A 21,009-nucleotide genomic window follows, 5' to 3' on the forward strand; every position below is an offset into this window, starting at 1 on the left:
TGCCAAGAATCTTAATCAAACAAGAGTGATGACCGTCATGTACAGTGCCTAGTGGAAATGCATGCATCAGCACAATACCTGCTTTCCTGCTTTTGCTTATGCCACATCAACCGATCAATTGCAATTAACTACTTAATCGAAAAATTAAATTGGAGTTAATATTTCCCCACACAAGGCACTAGTGGTAATAAAATCACCTCCAGTGCTTGTCATATGGGTGCCGCAGTGCTACGGTTGACCTGTGAAGGGGGGACCGCCCCCCCCCCCCCCTGGGCCCCCATGACTTTAAGCACTGTATAAATTGAGACACTATCAGAAGTCTCAAAATATACCTGTTGCAAAACTGGCAAAACGCACCAGTATGCCATGTATTGTTCTTTCACAAAGCCTTCCATATGAGCTGCAAGGCAAATCTACATAGACAAAACTGTGTTGCCTCAGTTTCAAGATGCTCTTACATTCATCAGATCAACATATTCCTGCTGAAATTTATGATAACACAAGGCTTTTACCTGCACTGATTTTAAAAAAAATGCATACCTGCAGGAATTTGAGAAGGTGACATAGCAGACCTGCTACTTCACTTTTCTGGAAATTCCTGCAGGAATATGTTACTTGACCAGTATATGTTAAAAAGCTTTCCAGCCAAGCAATGCACTCGTCATTGCAACTTCTCCCTAATGCTTTGACCCACTGCACAGATCCGAGAGCTTGGGCAACAGTGAGCCAATTCTGAGGCTTTCATCACAGCAGCACACATTCCTATGTTTTTGTTTTGTTTTGCTAGGTGGTGAACTTTTGCTCCTAGTTGCGCCCTTTTATGCCCACCGCATCTGATAACACAACTCGGACAATGTCTCTTACGACCAGTGCATTGTGATGTCACTATGGGAAGTTAAGTTGAAACACTGTGCATTAGTGCACACACAGTGCACTAATGCACCACATAAGAGTTTCAAATCAAGATTATTAGACGAAAATTTGGTGTTGCAATCATACTGCCTTCATGCGAATAATGGGTGCTATGCGGATTTTCTACAATTTGGCATCGATTTATCGAAAAAGCTCATTGCAGCTTCTTATTTTGTGTTTCAATTGTGCTGTTTGCTATTGTCACGTTTCTTTACAGTAGTTAAACGTTTAAGTTGACAATTAATTGAGAAATTTCCAATGCATAAATATATAGCTACACGTTTGAGTATGCGTGTCACTAAATCTAGATGACATTTAGCAACTGACCCTCACCACGTGTAGTTATTTTTTATATTCTGAATTATTATTTTGTTTACTATCTTGTAAAAACCGTAGGATGGCAAAACTGGATTCTTAATAACACTTACTATTGGTATACAATGTATTCGCAACAAAGAATGTGCTTCAATAAGAGGCTTGATATAAAAGTCCACAAGGCTGTTCAAAGCCAAAAGGATGAACCACTGCATGCATATATACTGGCATCATATTTCCTTTTAGTATGTGTTAGTACTAGTCATCATCATCAGCCTATTTTATGTCCACTGCAGGACAAAGGCCTCTCCCTGTGATCTCTAATTACCCCTGTCCTGCACCAACCGATTCCAACTAGCACCTGCGAATTTCTTAATTTCATCACCCCGCCTACCTTCTGCTGTCCTCGACTGCATTTCCCTTCTCTTGCCCCCTATTCTGTAACCCTAATGGTCCACCGGTTATCTAACATACGCATTACATTACCTGCCCAGCTCCATTTCTTTCTCTTAATGTCAATTAGAATATTGGCTACTCTCTTCCTGTCTCTTAACGTTATGCCTAACATTCTTCATTCCATTGCTCCTTGCATGGTCCTTAACTTGTTTTCGAGCATCTTTGTCAGTCTTCAAGTTTCTGCCCCATATGTCAGCACCGATAGAATGCATTGATTGTGCACCTTTCTTTTTAATGATAATGGTAGGGTTCCAGTCAGGATCTGACAATGTCTGCCAAATGCGCTCCAACCCATTATTCTTCTGTAAATTTCCGTCTCTTGATCAGGGTCCCCTGTGAGTAATTTACCTAGGTAAACATACTGGTACTGAACTCTATAATGCAGTGCACATCTGCTCTGATGTAATGGTTTTTCTACTGACGACACCAGTGGCAGTTTAATAAACTGACACCTATGCAGGGAACATGATTATGGCCTACTTCAAAGAGTAGCATGAGCCGTTGTTTGAATTTCATAATTCTTAGCACAAAGTGGAGGACTAAGATTTTCAGGATTTGCAGTGCATCAGACGTAATAGTCTCTGGTGATGTTCTAGCTGGGTTTTGTGCACTCGCATGCCCCAAAAGCATGCAATCTTTAAATATACTCGGAATATGTTTAAGGAAGTATGATGTATGATTAGCAAAAGACAGGCGTAATTGGAGATGTTTGGGGAGAGGCCTTCAGCCTGCAGTGGACATAAATATATGCTGATGATGATAATGTATGTTGTCCTCACGACATTAGAAATTAAATATAAAATTTTTATTTTTCTTAACCTTCTAAAGAATGACACATTGCAGGGTTAAAAGAATGTGCAGATCCAAAGCAATGTTGGAATCTGAATGATGTGCAACTTGAGTTAGTGAGGTAGCTGTAGTAGCAGCTAACACAAGCACATAACAGTAGCTGTTAGCTGTCTGCATCACGAGGATGACGGTGATGTGTGATGCTTGTCAAGGGAAGAATGTTGAGAGGTGCATGGGCAAAGAGAAATATGGCTCATGTATCGATAGATTGAAGGCTTCATACCGCTTGTATCACAGTGGCACATCCATTCTGGGAGATAGGCTAAAGATGGCAAATACCCAGTGGAATATAGCCAGTGGTACAGGTTGTCTGCTAGGTCAGACAGCAGCCAACACATACCCAGTGACCCAAGTTGTTTACTATATAATTCCATAAATAGACCTGGCGAGGAAATGACACCAAGCCTATGGGATGAGGCAAAGAAAGCTCTAGTAGATCTAGAGAAAGCCTATGACACGACATGGTGCTTTGGGATTCAGCGAGACCTTTCCGTGATGGGTGTTCATGGCAACATGTTAAAGATTGAAAGCTACTTGTCTAACCGCACGTTTTGTGTAAGAGTGGGCAATGCTTTGTCTAGATCATTAAGCCAGGCAACTGGTATGCCACAAGGAGGTGTGCTTAGTTGCACACTCTTTGTTGTAAAAATAAGTTCCCTGCATACAGTCATCCCATGCACAATGTTTTATTCTGCTTATGTTGACAATGTGGAGATAGGCTTCACGTCATCAATATTGCTATCTGCGAATTAACAGTACAGCTAGGATTAAACAAATTGTCTAAACAGGCGGATGAAAATGGGCTTAAAATGAACATCCAGAAAAGTACTTGCATACTCTTTTCAAATAAGAGAGGCATAACACCAGTGCTAAGTATTGTGATCAATGAAGATTAATCCTCTGTAAACAACAAACACAAATTATTCATAGGAATCATTCTAAACTCTAAGCTTACGTTCATCCCCCATCTGAAGTATCTGAACATGAAATGTATGAAAATGATGATCCCTTCAAAACTTCTGTCAAACATAACATGAGGTAGTGATTGGAAGTGCCTTTTAAACTTGTACAAGAGTCCTGTGTGCTCACGCCTTAATTACGGTGCTATAATCTATAATACCAAGAGCATTAAAATACTAGACCCTGCTCACCATTTAGGCATCCACATTGTGACCGGTGCCTTCAGGTAAGTCTTGTAGAAAGCCTCTATGTAGAATCAAAAGAGTGGTCACTCCGTCTAGAGAAGTCATATTCCAGCTTCACATATCTGAAAGTACAGTCGAATTCTGAACATGCTTCTTACACAACTGTAAACAGTGTGTCCTGGTGCTTACTATTTAATAATTGGCCCAGAGATAGGGAGCCCTTCTTACTGCGTGTGAGGAAGCTCAGTGAAAAAATGGGTGTTTCACTTCAAGAATACCATCTAATGCATCCAGCAAAGCTGCTATCGCTGTGGCAGTGGCAACTGGTAGATTGTGACACATCGTTTATCAAGGTCACAAAGCATTTTCCAGAGGCACACATTCAAATGCACTTCCTTGAGCTTCAAGCCACGTACTCATGCTCGGACTTTTACATCAGCGCATCAAAGTCGCATGCCAGTGTGTCTAATGCAGCAATCGGTCCATCATTTTTGAAATCTACGTTCTGCACCCACTAACAAGCATCTTTAACAAGCACGTTTGTCAGCTGTGAAAAATTTCATGCAACTAAAATTAGAGAGGGCGATTATATTTACAGACTCATTAAACATAATGAAGGCTTTAATGTCGCTACAAAAGCATAAAAATCCTGTTATTATTTAACTTTATTTGTTCCTGTGCACTATTTATGCATCTGAACAACATATTGTAATAAGCTGGTTGCCGGGTCACAAAGGCATCGAGAGTAATATGCTTGCTGATGAACTCGCTACACCCAAGGATTTCCACACTCCCATAGCTGTCCCAGCCGTAGATCTGAAGCCTTTCCTGAAAATAAAACTAAAGTTATTGGCAACACCATTGGGATGCTGAAACATCTTATAAGCTTCACTTAATTATACCACAGTTAGTCATTTGGCCATCAACAACAAAATCATGGGAAGCCAATGTCCTCTTAGGTCAGTTGACAATAGGACACACATACGGCACACACAACTACTTGTGGGCTGGTGGTGACGCTCCAATCTGTGGTAAATGTAGTGAGAGGTTGACCGTCCCATCCTCCATGTTGTCCTTCATTCAGTAATGTTTCTCAGTAAGGAATCGTTATTTAACACACAGTCACGTTTAGGTTTTTTTAACGAAGTCTTCACACTACATGTTATCAGTCCAAGAAATTCGTAGCATGATCCCTCTTGAGAGGCCACTGATTCGATGGTAGCATTTTGTATAGCGCGCACCTCCAGGCCTTTGCTTTCCCAAGGGCTCTGATGAGACATTAGTACTACTGACAGTGACATATTTTAATATATTACCCCTTCGTAGCATATATTTTATTTTCATCCAACATATCATTGTACATACTATGTATCATTGCCATATTTTCTTACCTATATATTTTATGCACTTTACACCAAATGTTTTTAGGCCACTGTGCAGCTGCGTCACACATATCCTTTGACATTGACCACACCATCGGCTACATCAACCATCTTTTGGCACTCTTTGGCCATAATGGCCCTTGTGCCCCAAAACCCTATACATTGTCATCATCATCACTTTAAAAATGAACATATACAGAAGCTACGAGTCTGAATTTTCAGAAGTCGAACATTCCAAGTTGAAGCAGCATGGCCAATGCAGTGTGTATCAGCTGTTATGCAAATGGCATTACAGATTTTTACAGGCTCTAACGTAGTAGTAGTAGTAGTAGTAGTAGTAGTAGTAGTAGTAGTAGTAGTAGTAGTAGTAGTAGTTGTTCAGCTCAATAGTCCAGTCGGGCAGCTGTGGAGAGGCGTTACACACATGCATAAAAACTTGTGTTACAGCTATATGTTGACCACCTCCCTCTTTTTCCACATGCATGAGGTTTACTATTCAAGTGCAGTCAATGGCAGGAGTTTGTCCTCAGTTGTGCACTGGGAGCGCATCTATATCAGTCATGGAAAGTAATGGCAGAACTGGCAGAAACGGGTAGAACCAGGTATAATGGTAATGTTACACTAAAGAAATGCAGCAACACAAGGTGAAGGAAAGAAATAATGAGGGCAAACGGCTTGCAAAAAAAATTTTGCTTAGCTTGTACTGTGGAAATATGCTTTAACCAAATTGCCCGCACTATTTTAAATGTGTGCCAAGGCTGTTGGCAATTTTGGAAGCAAGAAATCCAACCAGTAATAGCAGCCTCGATAAATCGCACTGGTGTGCATAAACTGTCCTCGGTAAATGACATGCACCATGTTGGGGCATACTGTTTTTTTGTCCCAACGTGCACCAGAAAAATTGGTGCAACTGTGCAATCCCAGCAGGCATTGCGTGTGTTGCAGATGATGCGGACCAGCCAACACCTGATATTGCTATATATGGCAAGGAAGCTAGCGCGCATCATACTTTTGTATGCACCTTTGTGAATTTAGTCCGACAATAGTGTCAACAAACAATTAATCAATTTAGCTGCCAGCTGCCGCTTTAAGGAACGTCTGAAAGTGAACAATTTTATGGGAGTTAAGCTCTTCAATGACATTGCTGTGAGTATTTCTGGCAGCACTGTGTTCATTTTTAAATGTGGTGTAGAACAGTCTGTAGCATCTATCAAAGCACTTTTGGGATTCGAGAGATGTGGGTGATAACCGACTATGAACTTTAGATTCTACTGTAAGCAAAGCTGGAGTATCATGGCTCCTGAAGACTACGGAAGCAATGGAATTCTGTGTGCATTTGCTGGAAATAAAACTTCTGAAATGCCATCGCCATGCTGTTTGGCATGCCCCAAGGTACCCTTAATTTCACATCACCATCGAACTATTCACATATGAAACTCTGCAGCATTCACTATTCAAACCAAGAAGTGGCACTAGCAGTGCGCATCATAGAATAAGAAACCAGTGGGCAGTGATGTCCCACACAAGGAATTTTACCATGCGGCTGGAATTTTTGGCCATATGTAATTTTGGAGGAAAAGGGAAATGGGACCTTTGCAATATTAGGAGGACTACTAAGAATCACTGAAAAGCTGCAGGGAACCAGTGGCAGCTGATGCTAAAGCTCTAGTTGACGCTAAAACTCTGCATGTATAAGAAATATGCGAAACTGAACAGAAGTCACATTAATATTGAATTCTCATTATACTGTGCAATCAAAATGTAAAATAAACTGTAATGTTTGTCAACATGAATTTCTTCATCTTATATTCACGGTTGGCAAGATACTGTTTCCAAGAATACGAGGTTTCCCAGCTAATTTTAGCCTAGGTGTAAAATATGCCAAAGCACTTCTAAAAGCTCCCTACTTGTTTTACATATTTTTTTCTGCTTTCTAAGAAAGCCCGCGAAATATGAAGAAAAACAAAAGCACATGACATGGCCGCTTGCGTGCCTAGCGGAACTATGCTTGCCGCAATTGCAGAGCTCTCAAACGCGCTGCATATGAACGAATGGCGCATTTAATTTAGACTGGTGTGCTGCCACTTAAAATGTGACAGGGCAGCGACGCAGCTATGATGTGGTGCGCCTGGCAATTTATTTAAGCTTTGTGCTTGCTCTCGGCGGTTCACGATAGCGATGAGCATTTCAGGCAGCGCACACTACGCTAAACCAACACTGGCTAAACGCGTTGTTCATTCATACGCGGCATATATGTGCGACCACTGCTAGAGCTTAGCAGCTGGTGCAATCACAGTGGTGCAAGCGGGCATGTCACATGCTTTATTTTTTCATATTTCACGGACTTTCTTTAGAACGGAGAAAAAATATGATTAAGAAACAAGTAGGAAGATGGAAGCTGCTGAATTTGATGTTTCCTAGAACGATCTAGAAATTTCTCATTGAAAATTTTGCCCATTCGTACTTGCAAAGTTGATTAATTAATCTTGAAAAAAAATACTTGATAGCTGGGGCAATAATTTGTGTATGAATGTGCAAGGAAATGCACGGAATTTTTACTTTTTCTTTTATTTTTATCGCACAGAGAAAAATGCCGAAAATTATTCTGTGAAGTACGGAACATCACTGCCAGTGCGCACCGGTGCAGTCCTCGGATTAATGCCACCAAATAAAATAAAGGTAGCGCCATCTAAAACCCCTTAAACTTCGTAAAGTAGCGACACTCTCCTCCTCCGCCCTCACTACTCATCGTTTCTTCTCGCTTTCACGCTCCCTCGATCGTGGCGCCGCCTACGTCGCTCGAGCGTCGCATACGGAAGAACACAGAATACCAACGGCGCCAACATGCGCTCATCGCCACTCCGCAGACCATCCGCAGACGCTCATGAAGCGAAAATGGCGCTGGAGCGCGGCTGTAAACAAATGAAGCCCGCGCAAGAGCCCACGTGATGCTATTAGGCCAATAGCGACGCGGCGTCGGGGCGTCGGAATCGGCCACAGCGCGCGAGGAGGAGGCGCCATTCTTCAAAGCGTGGCGCTACTTTAGGGGTTTTAGCGTCATCTCCTCTCTCCTCCTCCTTCTCCAGCGCCAGTGTTTTATCCCCCTACGCGATGCTGAACTAGCAGACGCTCTCCGAAGACAGATGACGATTATTGATGTGGGACGAGATACGCCCCAAAGGGTGTAAATTTTCCTTTCCACTCCGTCGACCGGGTCGCAGCGACTGCCTTGAACATGCTTCATATCGGGTACACTTCTCGTAGCAGCGGTAAACACTACGGCACGTTTCGCCAAGTGTTTTACTAAACGAAGTCGACGCCAAAATGAGCTCGTTCTGGAAAATTTGAGCAATTGAGAACAGTGCAGCGGTGAGCACAATATATTTTTTCTAACACGCGCAGCGAAATATTCAGGACCCCGTATGCAACTGGGCCAGCCATGCAACTGTCATCATCACTAATCTAAATCTGCTATGTAGTCGGTAATACGTGATAATATTAATCAGTTTTTAGATGTATTTACTTACGTCAGTAAATATAATATTTTGCCTTAGCGAAATGATATATATTCCGCAAGGCCATTGTCATTTATACTTTCTTGCGGCTGACTGAAAGTGGCTTTTAACGAAGGGTTTGTTGTATTCGGGTTTCTTTTCTGGGCTGACGATTCCAGCAGGGTTCATATAAATTTGACAAGTGTGGCTTGATGAGCTGCGCGTTGCACCATTGTCGTAGGGATATAAGTATAATGATAGTTAATACAACTTTACTGCAGGTGCCTTGGGAGCAGTTCTTCAACACCAGGTCATTCCTCTCTCGCCGTTCCGCCATGTCTGTCCAACTGACGCATCGGTTTGCGAGCTGCCGCCGGCATTAGTCCAGCCAACGTTTCAATGTTTAGGTTGGGAACAGTAGTAAGCTAAGTAGGAAACAATTACCGCTCTCGGCATTCCCGCTTCACGAACCGGCCTTATGAGCAAGCCATTTCGGTATGAACCGAACCACCCAAAGTCACAAACCGAAAGTCCTCTTGGATCGGGACATCCAGAACCCGCGGTTTGATGCTGGGACGTTGTTTGAAGTTTTGGCCGACGATCCGTACGAATCGAAGGTGAAGGTGCAGTCCTTAGACCCTGGGGACTCGGGCGTGATACTGTGTAACAGGGAAATCCTGCGCGAAGTGACGTCCCTCGAAGCTCTTGTGCTGCTGCCAGTCAAACCAGTGCGTAACCGGCTCAAGATCTATCGCGACCAAGAGTGGCTGAAGGAAATACCCGTCATTAGCGAAAACAAACGTGTTGTGGTGAAGGACAAGTTCGAAGGAATCGTCAAGTTCAAAGGAGTCGTTCGCGAATACGGCCCTGGCATTCGGTTCATCGTAGAAATTCAGGTAGTACTACTATCATATATCGTTCTAACACTGTAGCGCCTCTATGTTCCTTGTTAGCGCAAGCAAAACTCAGATTTGTTTGCAAGCAATCCATCTGTTCCGTCATAACGGGCACCGGTCACTGACTTACTACTACGAATTTTCAGCCACACACATGCCTTCTGACAAGAACTGATTTGCCTATGCATGCTTCGAGCACATGAAACAAAAAATAATAGTAAAAGTAGGCAGTAGAAATGCACTTCAGGCCCTCCGTACTTTTTATATTGACTGGTTTTCCTTGGCAGGATGGTACCAATGACCCCATCAAGAGGAAGCAGTGTTTCTCAATTCAAGACCTTCGGCTTCTTGAAGGCCGGGAAAATTATCACGGTCAGTTACGATTCTAGCCTGTGCTTGATGCCGTTTGCGTTGCTTCCTCAGGTTGCATGGGCATGTGGTGAGAAAATAGCTTTTTTGGCATATACTCTGGGACTTGTGTTCAATGAAGATTCATGCCAACAGTGATATTCGCCATCACTGCAAAGAACTGGCATGCATTTGCCACATGACTGACCTCCATGTTGGAGTTGCAAGCCTCGGAACGCAGTGCAGGTGGCCGTAAAGGAAAAAGTGCATGAATCACAGCATTATTAAAAAGTTCCTACATTGTGATTATATCTAACTGGCACATCACTAGATGCCTTCTGTGACAGCCCCTCCTCTGTATGAAGAAACTTCTACTTGTTCACTATGTATCACAAGTGCCAGCATGGAGTATATGAAGTCAGGTATACCATAGAGCACCCAGCTGCTGGGCACATTTTACTATGAAGACAAACTAAGGAAGACACACTATGTGTGTGTCTTCCTTAGTTCATATTTCTTTACTAATTAGTAATGGAGTTTCTACAAACCAAGCAATGTTTCTTTTTTTTTTTCAGTTTTGTATCAGTGTGAGGCACAATTCAGTAAAAAGAAAAAAAAAAACAGCAACAACAAAGGAATAGGTGCTGTTCAAAAGATGGCAGCCACAATGTTGCTTCCAGCACCTGCAGTAGACAGGAGCATGGCCTTTCAGATTAGTCGGTTACTCTGAGGGAGCCATTGCTAGTCTTTGTAATGTGGACGCTACTTTAAAGGGCCCAGGAGTCATTTAAGACAAAGAAACTATGTGTTAAGATAGACAGTATTTATATGTAACTGCGAATACATTAAAAAACATGGTTGTGTTGGATGTGAAGCTTTGTTATCAAGATCGATCACATTCAAGTATTCATTTATCCCATAAGATACGGCTGAGTCAGGCTTCCTTACCATTTGTGCTTCTTATATAACATGTTTATTTTTCACTATGTTGCATTATTGTGAGAATTTGAAGCAAAATACTTTGTCAGTATGGCGAAGGCAGAGGCTCGCTTTGGCTGTGGCGGTAAGTCAAGCATGCATAGAAAGAAAGAAGGGGGGAACATAAAAAGATAGTAGAGCGTGTGTGTGTGTGTGTGTGTGTGTGTGTGTGTGTGTGTGTGTGTGTGTGTGTGTGTGTGTGTGTGTGTGTGTGTGTGTGTGTGTGTGTGTGTGTGTGTGTGTGTGTGTGTGTGTGTGTGTGTGCATGTGTTTACACTTGCATGCATGTATGTGTTGGGGGAGGTTAGCGGGGTAACTTGGTGATGTACAACTGGTGGGGACAAGATATTGCAGGATTTGCAATGATGTGCCGTACTGCATTACATATTGGTATAAGGGGACATTGCACTAGCGCATAAAAAAGGACACGGACAGGAACATGAAAAAAGACACACCGAAATGTCAATGTCATGCAATGTCCCCTTACACGAATAACCACCAACTAGCCCCCAGCTTTCTGCCTTCAATAAATTGCGTATTGGCAGGGACACAAGCACGAAAGGATGCTCCTGTGCACTGCCATGTGGTGACACCAGGCGCGCGCTTCACCAGAAGGTGATAGAGTGCAGCTTGGCACGTGCTCACTTATCCCACAATAATTTGTTCCCGCCTGTACATTCATACTGGAATATGCAGGAGGTCCTCTAGCGTGGACTTGTATGGGGACCTCCGAGCTTGGTTTCCTAGTAGGCATATTTATTGAACTGAGTGGACTTTTATTGAATATATTATTGAATTAAATTTATTAAAGAGTACCATTACTCAAAAACATACTGAATAAATGAAGTTTTTGTGCTGCTGCACAACTTCATGTGACAAATAGTTAGCAAAGGAAGTTATCAAAGGGCCAGAATAGTCAGACCTGCGAGCAAGGTCTTCCTGTTAGTTTATCCAAGAGTCAGGGTGGTCCATTTAACATATATGTACCAGGTGTTTTTATATGTAACATGTATATACATTTTTACATATACCAGGTGTTTTATATGCAACGTGTATATACTACATATATATTGGAACACTTCTTAAAGAAAAAGTTCGTCTCTAGGAACGTGCCGTTTTTGCAGATAGCCTGTGTGGCTAGGTGGACATTAGCAGCCAAGAAAATTTTATCGATAAATTTGCAAATGAACTAAAATGCACTAATTAAAATTTCTAGCTTTAGGGCACATGTAATTGCAAAATTGAAGCCTAGGAGTAGTGAAGTCATGCCTGCTTACCAGAAGTTCTATGACTAGCACCACTTTCAGGCTACCCATCTCCCAAATCTAAAGAATGCCTCAATGTTCCAGTTAAAATGATCCCAAGCTGTTAGAGGCACCCTTTTGCGAAGCTGGAACACCGACTGGAACACCAACATGTTTTGTAACACAAATTTTAGGTTGCATATCTCAAAAGTGGTGCTGCTCTTAGGATTTATGCTATGTAGACATGACTTTACTGCTCCTCAGTTTCAATTTTGCAATTTCAACATGTGCCCTAAAGTTAGTAATAAAATATTTGAGTAATACCGGTGTTACACGTACACTTCTGATTGCGATCTGGACCGATCCAGGTCGAAATTATCGACTGTGATTGGCTCTCGCACGCATTTTGTGCAAAGGAGCCAAGAAATGACCGAGAAATTTTATTTATTTAGTTATTTATTTATTTTACAATACTGCAAACTCTCTTGAGTCCAGGCAGGAGTGAGCAGATGCAATGCAGGAAAAGAAAAAACAACATTGTATAGATATTCACTACAAAAGATATGGAAAGATTCGGATCGGGCTTGATCGCCATCACAAGTGCACAGTGTGACACCCGTATATATTTAAGTTGATTAGTGAAATTATTGTTTAACATTTTCTTGCTTTAAAATTTTTGGTTTGTAGCAAGTGCAGATGGGAAAACAATTGTTTTTTTTTTAATCCAGTGTGGTAGCTTGGCAAATACTAGTCATAATTGCCATATCCAAAACTTACTACAAGCAGTATTCACTTGACTGGTATATATTTATTTCACAAAAGGTTTTTTACACCAACTATCTTTCTTTATTGCTTTAACTAAAATAAAATTTATTCTTATGATGCCTATTAAAACAATGCAAGAAGTGATTTTTATTACAATTAAAATAATTAATTTTTGTCAGTGTTGTGTGTATGTGATATCAAAAAGTTTTGTCTCTGACTCTGCTTTGGAGAAGGTTAGATATTTATGTGCATTCAAACACTGCCACCTTTGAAATAATCCCCTTGCACAGCAGTACAGTGCTCTTAGTATTCCTGCCACTTTGCAAGTATGTCCTGGAAGCCTCTTTTCCGGAATGAGCCGAGTACCTTCTGCGATTTGAGCTCATGTCAAAATGGTGACCTTGAAAGGTAACTTCGGCATTTCTTTTTTATCATATTAGGATATTGTCATTTTCGAATGGCATTGATAGTCCTGTCACCGGTAGGATGGTTCAGTTTACTTAGAAATTCATCACTAATTTTAAATAACCAATAAATGAGAAAGCAAAACCGCAGTAGGTTGCTGCCTCGTGTGATGTCATGATGAGCCGATGATGTCAGATCGTACACTACCATAATGTAAACACACAAAGTGCGTGATGCAGTACATGTGGCACTCACATCAAAGAAGCGAAGCTGATGATGTCTCCTGACGACACGGGGAGCTTTTACAGATTTTCTGAACTAGATAGCAGCGATTTCGGCGACGATTTCAGTGACAGTGGTGGTATAGTCTCTGACGTCACAAACACAGGGTGGCCAGCAAAAAGTCAGTCGGGAATGCAACCAATCATTAATATTGATTGTCAGGAAAATTAAATGACTTGCAGCCATATTATTTGGCACAGATAATCGGAGTGCAAAAGAGAATGTATGTTCAAAATTTTATGCAGATCAGTGGACGTAAAAAAATCACCGGAGTTGCCCTTTAAGCTGGGTTTTTAATTTGGGAAGATAGGTAAACGGGAGCCAAATTCGAAGAGTAGAGCAGAAACCATGTTGTTTTTGGTGAGAAACTCGTGTGTGTGGAGGGATCCGTGACACGGTGCATTGTTATCGTGCAGCATTCAGCTCCTCGTGGGCCCCAGATCGGGCCGTTTTCTCCAAACGACATACCCAGAGGCCCTAAAACTTGGCAGTGAAGCTTGCTGTTCATAGTCTGACCACTCCGGACAAATTCCTGATGCACAATACCGTGTATGCTGAATAACACGATTAGCATGCACTTAGTCAAGCTTTGGACCTTTTTTTTTTTTCAGTAATGGAGACGCTGAGCTTTTCCACTGCAATGACTTGCCTTGTCTCAGGGTCATACCTGTACACTGAAGTTTCGCCCCTGTAGTGATGACCCTCAAACTGAAAGACAGGTAATTCGTAAGGATTCGCTTCTGCTTATATCACTCCCTTACCAAAATTAAAAAAACCCAGCTCAAAGATCACCATTCTGACATGATTGCTTAAATCACGGAAGGGCACTCGACTTGTTCCGGAAAGAAGGCGTCCAGCACATATTCGCAATGTAGCAGAAACGGTTGGAGTGCTGTATTACTTGACAGCGTTTGAATGCAAATAATTATATTACTTTTTTTTTTTTCAGTACGGAGCCAGTGTCGAAACCTTTTGAAACCTTTTGTTTAAACCTTTAACTCAAATTTCATGAAAAAATTGTTAGCGTAACGCTTGTTGTAACTCGTTCAAAACACATTACTTTTATTTCAGTTACATTCTTATGAAGCTAATAGCAGGTAGCCAAATTGTATGGCTGGGTTTTATGGGCAGCCAGAGAAAAGCCGCAATGATTTCATCAGATTGTTGGCCAATTGAAAGCTTATTCTCCATCACTATGACGGATGGGGTTTTGCCTCATGAAGCCACGCCTGGCCCATACCCTTCAGTCATGAATTACGATGCACTGTCAATAAATGTATCAAAGTCACATAATTTTATTTCAAGGTATTTGCAAACTCTCTTGAAAGAAAGCAAAGATGGTACAGAAGATCCTTTCTGCAGTTTCTTGTGAGGTCTTGTAATTACAGAGTAATTAAATTTCTACTTAGTGTATCATCAGTAATATTGCTTTCTTTTTTCATAAAGAGATTTGAATCATCGGCCCAAACTACACGTGCAATTTCATTATTGACTGCAGACATAACGAGAGATGAAAAACTACTACTTCACCACTGCTGACATAAAGCGTCATGTCAGCATGTTGAGGTAGTGCCTTTAGTAAAGTGGTCATGTGTAGCAGTGCTCTGCAGTCTAAAAGCAAATGCAACATTGGCTAAGCAGAGAGATCAATTTACCCACAGATCCTATGTGGCTTTTTTTTATTGCCCCCCATTGCACAGCATTGGTGAAAAGAATTCGGATTCACAAATATGCACACTGAGACAAAGGGAATACGGGACATCGTAGGAGAGGGCTGCTGATTTATTTTCACCAGCTGCAGTTCTATAGCATGCACTGAGACTCTCGGTATACAAGTATTCTTGCCTTCTGTCCCCATTCGAATTTTGAGCCTGCCTCACTTTTTTATGATTTTGTGCTTCGCTGCAGAATGCTATAGCTACTCAAGCCGCTACAGCAGGCGCCTTCCGAGACTAACCCACTTTGTGAAATTTTCATGTTTTTAATTTGCTTAATACATATACCTGCAGTGAAAAGCAACTATTTATTGAGCTCATCTGAAAACCAAGGATGTCCTACGATCCAACAGAGAGATGGTGTAGATGGCTGACATGCTTAAGTGACAAATGACGTCATATTCCAATTTAGAGGAGATTAATTGAAATAGAGGAGCTAATTAAATAGTTAGTTGAACTTTTGTTGATTAGTGCAGTGATATGATTGCTGTCCTTCTTGCCATTTCTGTCCACTATACTCAAATCATGGTGTATGAGTATAGGGGTATGTTTTCTTTCTTTTTTTGTGTGTTTAAGAAATTTAAACATCTGCAAATACGGATACACAACTTTTTCTGGAACACTACCATAGTATTGGGGTTGTGAATATTGGCTCCCCCCCCCCTCTTTTTTTTTTGCCTTTTATGTGAATGGAATCGCCTCTACATTTTCTGCTACAGGTATCTTGCTGTGCCAGTTGTCTGCATAGCCAAATCATGCTGCTGTTGTCGTGGCACAATTGCATGTAGCAGAAGGTATAGGAAAGAGCATAGTGTGTTGTGCTTCTTGCCACCACTTCCAGCTAATTCTTTTATCAGGATGATGTGGATGGGAACATGTTTGGCTTGCCAAGAACGTGGTTGTCTGGCCACATTCCATAATGTTACTCTATTATACTGAAATTTCTCGGTCTCACAAGTTTATTTTTTTTTATGCAGTGCCATTCAGCGCTAAATTTATGGGCATGGCTTAGGAGGGGTGTGAAAGTAGTGTTATACTTACTTGTCACACAGCCACACTCTGCAATAGCCGAACACTATCATCATTTTGCTTATGAATGTCTGATCATGCCAAGAAGGGTGTCACTGCTGCTGCTATATAGCAAGAATTATTTATCATACAAGCCATTTGAGGCTAATCTTGATAAAAAAAAGCAGCTGTGAGGTCTGGTGGATATTGGTCATGTCAATGAAGAAGTTGTAGTGTCTATTGAAACTGCTCATATGACATATATGAGGCAGGGGTATTACATTGTTAAGACATTTTGTGTGCAAAAGTCATGCTATGCTTAGTTTTCCATAATTGTGAAAGCCAATATCAAATAAGTAAAAAAGAATCAGTTTCATTAACATTTTGTAGTTTAAATTGTAATATTGGACACTGGCAAGTCTTTGTGTTGATTAACAAGGCCTTCTAAACATTGTGCTATGCAGAAGATACAGTGATCAAAATTTTAAAGATGGCAGCCATGAAGATAGCTTGCATGTGACATTACAGATTCCACATTATAGCATTATTACAAATGGACAGAACCTCAAAATAAGTGGGGTGGGTTTTGCTGTGCTCGAAATGGCTGCCGCAACAATCTCTGTGCAAGCTGTCTTTATACTTGGTAAAAGTGTGCAATAGCTTTACAAACATAGCTGCAATGAATGATAAACACCTACAGACAAGAGCAGTACTAGAAGTGCACAGTATGCCATATAGCAATATACAATACAGTGGGGCAATATGAGAAAAGACAGTAAAATGCAAGTTTAGTCTGCATTTTAATTTCTTTTCTCATATTGAAGTCATTGAAGAATTACTGATCAGTTGAGCTAGTGCAGCAAACCATTGGCCTATGTATTTGTCTGGTTTTGGTTAACCTTTATTTTATTTCCTTCAGAAGAAACAAATTACTAAGGGGCTTTTGTGCTGTGTAGGTTTCGTGATCATCATCATCATCATTATTATTACACTTAGTTTCAAGACTGACAACACTGCAAGATAACCAGTGGAGCCACCAAGTGGCTATTGTGTGTAGCTTTTAGCGCCGAGTGCATTGTGCATTTTGTGAAGAATACACGAATTTATGTTCCGAATTTTGTCGGTTCAAGTGATATCAGTGAACTTTGTTTTGTTTGTTCGTCATGGATAGTAAAGTGGATCAGAGAGTAGCCATCAAGTTTTGTGTAAAACTTGGCAAAACAGCCACAGAGACCATGGACATGATTCAAACAGATTACAACAATGATGCTCTTTCTCGAGTGAACATTTCTGTATGGTATCGTCGTTTTTGTGAGGGTTGGGAGGCGGTCACGGATGACCTTATACCTGGCCATCCAGTAGCTTTTCGAACTGACGAACGAAAGTATTGAAAAAGTGCATGAAAGCTGACTGACAATTGCTGTCAGTCCCTCAGGATGATTGCGGAGGACTTGAACATTGGTAAGGATACTGTTCGAAAGATCAAGGAACAAGATCTACAGAAGAGGATGATTTGTTCTAGATTTGTGCCCCACAGTCTGACAGCAGAGCAAAAAGAAAACTAGGTGTCTTCATGTCAAAGAGTGGGTCCAACTGGCAGAAAATGACCCAGAATGGTTTAGGAAAATCATAACTGGTGATGAATCACTCTTCCACACGTACGATCCTGCTACAAAGAGACATTCAGCAGCATGGGTAGGAAAAAATTCCCCACGACCAAAAAAACTCCACATCCTAGAAGTCACATGTAAAGACAATGCTGGTGATGTTTTTCGATTGGCAAGGTGTTGTTCATAAAGAATTCCAGGACAAACTGTGAATGCTACAATGTACAGAGACATTTTAGCACGCTTACTGCAGCGAATGCAATGGGTCCGTCCAGAAATGATTCATTCGGGTGACTGGCTCTTGTTGCACAACAATGCACTGTGCCACAGAGCCATTGAAGTACAGACATCTTTGGCAAAAAAAAAGCAGGTGACAAGTTTCAACCATCTGCCCTACTCGCCTGACCTGGCCCCAGCAGACTATTTCTTCTTTCGAAAGGTCGAAATGGCGTTGAACAGAAAACATTTTGCCTCTATTTCGGACATCCAAAGGGCTGTGATGAAGGAACTCAACACTGTCGGGCAAGAGGACTTCCAGAAAGGAATACAAAAACCATACAGCCATGCAATTACCTGTATACAACAAGGATGGTCATATATTGGAAGATTTGCTGCCAGTCTTGAAATTTAGTAGACACACTGTGTATCATCATCATCATCATCATCATCATCATCATCATCATCATTATTATTATTATTATTATTATTATTATTGTCCTACTGCTGAGCACAGCTTTTAGCACAAGAGACCATTCGAGATTCTTGGGAAAATAAAAGCCGATTTGATTTTGATTTGGTCATATTTATTCACGTCATGTTGTAGGTAATAAAGCCATTACCAAAATTTAAGTGCCTTATTTTTTATTAACAGTCTCTCTTTTTCTCTCTCAAAGTTTTGCTGTTGTGACATGCAACTTCATGTGCTTGGGCACTTGTCTAAGTGGTGTTTGTTCTGTTCAGTGTCTTCAGAGAGGTTAAAGTGCTGAACATTAGAGCATTTCTCGAGTTAATAGCAGGTTTTTATTGCCTAAACACTCTTGGCAAAATTTGGCATTAGACTGAAAAACAAGTACTATGTGCTTATGAAAAAGTAACTTCTTCAAGTTGTGAATGTGCTTACTCTCTCTTGAAAAATAGGACACTACCTCTCACTACCAATGCTGATAGTATTATACTCCCTTATCATAGTAAATGACTCCGACAAGGTATGTGTATATGCAGTGTTACCCTTGCACAGTACTTAAACCAGTAGAGCTGCCAAAATCTCCAGATGACATCCACTTACTAGTGGATTGCCACTTACATGCAAACATCAGTCTGTTACAACCATAAGGAAAAACATGAATTTCTCAGGCCAGCTGTATCTGCAGTAAATCCCAATCTCATACTATTGGCATCTGACAACTTCCTTTGATAAATTCTGTCAGTGCCCACTGGTGTGCTTTCCTGGGAACCTATAAGAACTTGTTGTTGATGCTAGTGTCAACGAAGCTCTAGATTAGGAGTCTGAAATATGAGACGTTCCGGGCCAAACACATATCGCTTGGCTCCCTGGAGGCTATACTGCGTCATTTCAATAGAGAAAGGTACTGACAATTTATACCTGGAAAAATGGTAAGAATTAATGGCGAAAAAAGAAACGGGTCATGCAGGCATTGCACAACGGCATAGTGAACCACGTGTGGTCAATGGGCTGCATTTCTAAGGTCCCTGTTCTACACCGTCAACACCTCTCTTTGGATGCAAAGGACCTTCCTTGGTAACACGTAAGCTTGATCCTGACCCTCTGCTACTTAGTGGTAAACGAAATGCACATGTCCACATCAGCCATTATTGCTGTTTGACTTTGGCTGCAAGTTTCTATTACAAACGCTTGAACTGCTCTGCCATTTGCTTCTGTTGCTCATTCCCCTGCATATTGTGTGTTACTCACTTGACCATTTTTCTGCGCAACTAAATGTGCAGAACCTCCTATCTACTTGTGAAAAGTTCTGCCCAAATAACCATCACTACATTTTTTTTCCCTGCACCATCATGCAGTTGGCTAAGTAAAGAAGCAGTTTGCTCCCCTTCCCATGCTGACTTGTCAGTTGGTCTTGGAGCAGAAGTGTGCCCAGAAAAATTTGCTGTCAGATTTAGTTGTATACCACAGCTGGTGGTTAGTCATGGTTGTGTTGGAGCAAAACCATATGCTTTAACTTTAGAAATGTTTTCTGTTAGCCCAGCCACTAGGTGAACTTGCTTTGTTTTAGAGATTGCCAATTGGTGTAGCTTGGAGAGAAGTGTGGCAGAAACGTTTAAAGTTGTCAATGCATGGGTACCGTTGGAGATAAACTGATTCCATGCACAAGGCGATTGTAATCTTAACCTCAAGTTGGTGAATTTGATAAAGTGCCATTTCTACTGTTGATTGTCTCTTGGAACTGTTACAATCGTGTTCTTGCAGTCCATTTTTCTCTCGGTGAACCTAGCTTGTGGCCTGTCATTAAATCCTTCGAAAATGACGATGCATTCTCTTATGTTTCTGTACCTTGACCTTCTAGGATAGTTCAGTCGGTACGGGAAGTACTGCCTAGAAATTCTGAACATCTGAGCTCAAATTCACACAAAGTATTTATGCTGGAACTGCTCGTAAGAGGAGATGACAGCCAATCACGATGTTGGACATATTAGCAAAGGCTGCTAGCCAATAGCAAACGGTGCTTACGAATGAAAGGCTTTATGAAATCATTGCCTGATTGTCTTCCCGCTCTGCTACAATGTGGTGAACTATAACCTCGAAAATTGGCGTATTGTGCAGTGCAGAAAACACTGAATGAACAAGCTAAGTGGATGACAAAGCACTGTGTGTGAGGGTGTCTTATGCCAGCATGATCAATTAAGTAGGCAGGGGCTTTTACTGGTGATACAAGCGGGTGGCACTGGATGGATGGATGGATGTTATGAGCGTCACCTTTGGAACGGGGCGGTGGGTTGTGCCATCAAGCTCTTGCTATTATACTGCCGAATGTCCTACCTAAGTTAAACAACAAAAAAAAACCACTATGAACTCCCAGAACCAAATTTTCTGATCCCCTATTGCGAACTGTGCTTTTGTATGCCTCCGTCTTTTGTCGTTTCCCTACTTTTATTCCATCAATCCACCAATTCTCCAATCGTCTCTTACTAATGCCTCTTGCAGACATGTTTGCTTTACCACTGCTCCTGC

General features: G+C 41.3%; 1 protein-coding gene and 1 long non-coding RNA gene across 3 annotated transcripts in view; one reads left to right on the forward strand and one right to left on the reverse strand.

Annotated features, from left to right (window-relative positions):
* LOC142592776 (uncharacterized) overlaps positions 1-21,009 on the reverse strand; it is an 83,476-nt gene that overhangs the window by 4,246 nt on the left and 58,221 nt on the right. Inside the window, exon 2 of the long non-coding RNA XR_012830798.1 lies at positions 3,684-3,799. This is a non-coding gene — a long non-coding RNA (uncharacterized LOC142592776). The remainder of the gene's footprint in view (positions 1-3,683; positions 3,800-21,009) is intronic.
* The window catches only part of CYLD (ubiquitin carboxyl-terminal hydrolase CYLD), a 134,790-nt gene continuing 122,467 nt past the window's right edge, over positions 8,687-21,009 (forward strand). Inside the window, exons 1-2 of one of the 2 annotated variants that reach the window (XM_075704398.1) lie at positions 8,687-9,449; positions 9,737-9,821. In XM_075704398.1, the coding sequence (XP_075560513.1) occupies positions 9,051-9,449; positions 9,737-9,821 (484 nt within the window). In that variant the 5' untranslated portion in view covers positions 8,687-9,050. The remainder of the gene's footprint in view (positions 9,450-9,736; positions 9,822-21,009) is intronic. The other variant, XM_075704403.1, reaches the window with a different exon arrangement.

This window comes from Dermacentor variabilis, chromosome 1 (assembly GCF_050947875.1).
Source record: "Dermacentor variabilis isolate Ectoservices chromosome 1, ASM5094787v1, whole genome shotgun sequence".
Classification (NCBI taxonomy): domain Eukaryota; kingdom Metazoa; phylum Arthropoda; class Arachnida; order Ixodida; family Ixodidae; genus Dermacentor; species Dermacentor variabilis.